A 1,699-nucleotide genomic window follows, 5' to 3' on the forward strand; every position below is an offset into this window, starting at 1 on the left:
CAGGCTGAATGTCCAGCTTCTTCCTCCAAGACGGAACTGCTCTCAGCCCACGAATTCTCTCTGGGAGTATCTACAAAATCGAAGAGGAAACCCACAGAATCCAAAACCTCATTACATAGCTGGGCTCAGGAAGAAAGCCACCAACTGAAGGCAACTCAGGAGGGAGAAGCCAAGGCTGGCAGAGCCCCTGGGCCTGTTTCTAAGCAGGCACCCTTCCCAACAAGAGCAGAGGTGCCCTTCACCATAACCCCCAGTCCTTTAACTTCTGGCTGGGCCAGTGATTCTCCTCCCCAGTCTGCGGCCCTCCTGGAAACTGGCTGTGCTACTTTAGGGAGACAGGAAGGACAGGGTGATGAGAGACAGGACACTAGCGAGTGGCTGGACCAGGCGGCCCCATTTCCTGAAACCAAGATGGCTGCCGCTGCAGCCCAAGCCCTCAAAGGCGGACAGGCCTCACACGCAGCACCAGCACACACACAAGTAACAAGACCAGGGGAGGGGACCCTAAGTGTCCTCTCCACAGGGAGGTTGCTATGTACAGGGACAGGAGGGAGAATCTGGCCAGATGCACCCCCACTGCATCTCATTCAACCAGGAGATCAAACTGCTCAGCAGCTTCAAACTCAGCATTCATGGCTGCAGCCCTCTCATCCAGCTCCGTTTTCAGTATCTCTAGCATCTTCTTTTGTTTCTGTTTCTCGGGTGGTGGAGAGATTCCAGGGAGAATTGTGTCTGTGGCTCAGGGCTTTGTACCGACCCTGGGGACCTCGGTGAATTTTGAGCACACCACTGGTGAGACTCCGGACAAATCTTCTGCCCCTAGTAGCCCATGGAAGCCAAAGCAGAACCGGCAGCCTGGGGTGGAGGTGGAGGCAGAGCCCAGGGTCTCCAGCCGGCTGTAGGAGCCCCTGACTTTCTTAAACATTTCCAAGTATTTGGCCTCCAGCTCTCTCTCCTTGGAGCTGGACTCAGCCTCAGGGTTGAGCACAGGAGAAGTGTTAGGAGTGGCAGGGAGGCTGTATCTTGGAAAGGTCCTCCTTAGTCAGCTCCTTGCAAGGGGGCTTGTTTTCCTTCTCCAAGAAAAAGGCAATCCTAGGGCTCCTGCGAGGCAAGGGAACAGCTGGGACGTCTACATCTTGGGCCACGATCTCCAAGACGATGGGCTTTCTGATTGCAGCCGCACTGGGTGTCTTCGGCCAGATTTCAGGGGGCATGCTTGGGAGATCAGAGCCTGATTTCTGTTGGGACCTCCGCACAGACTTAGTAGGAGATGGGGCCCTTGGCCCGGAGCGCTGCGCGGCCCCTCTGGGCCGCGTTCGCCTCCAAGACATAACTAGGCTCTGTATCGAGCTCCTCCAGCACCGCCGCCCCGGGCACGCGCCAACCAAGAGGGCCACTCGCTGCAAGAAACTTTAGAATTGCTCCTTCAAAATATTACCTTAATGTATCTCCCTTTTATGTTATGTCGGAACCTACTTAGGATGAATTGCTTCTATTATTTTAATGACTTTTTTTGTCTCTCTTCTTTCATCTCAGTTTTCTTTCCAATTCATTTTATGTACAACATTTAGTTCTTTCTTGGGACAGCTGTGTGCAGTTGGTAATGCATGCTTATATGTTCCTGTCACTTGAGCTTAAAGACATTTTTCTATATATCCCTTGTCACTTGCTGATTGATATGGCTGACAGATGGCATTTT

General features: G+C 52.7%; 1 protein-coding gene across 1 annotated transcript; it reads right to left on the bottom strand.

Moving 5' to 3' along the window:
• Positions 1-528: 528 nt before the first annotated feature.
• Positions 529-1,331, bottom strand: LOC100397126 (sororin-like). The gene is given in 2 exon segments (XM_078362350.1): positions 529-1,022; positions 1,024-1,331. Coding segments are annotated over 2 exon segments (747 nt in total). The 3' UTR covers positions 529-583.
• Between the last annotated feature and the right edge of the window lie 368 nt (positions 1,332-1,699).

Source organism: Callithrix jacchus, chromosome X (genome assembly GCF_049354715.1).
Source record: "Callithrix jacchus isolate 240 chromosome X, calJac240_pri, whole genome shotgun sequence".
NCBI classification, from domain to species: domain Eukaryota; kingdom Metazoa; phylum Chordata; class Mammalia; order Primates; family Cebidae; genus Callithrix; species Callithrix jacchus.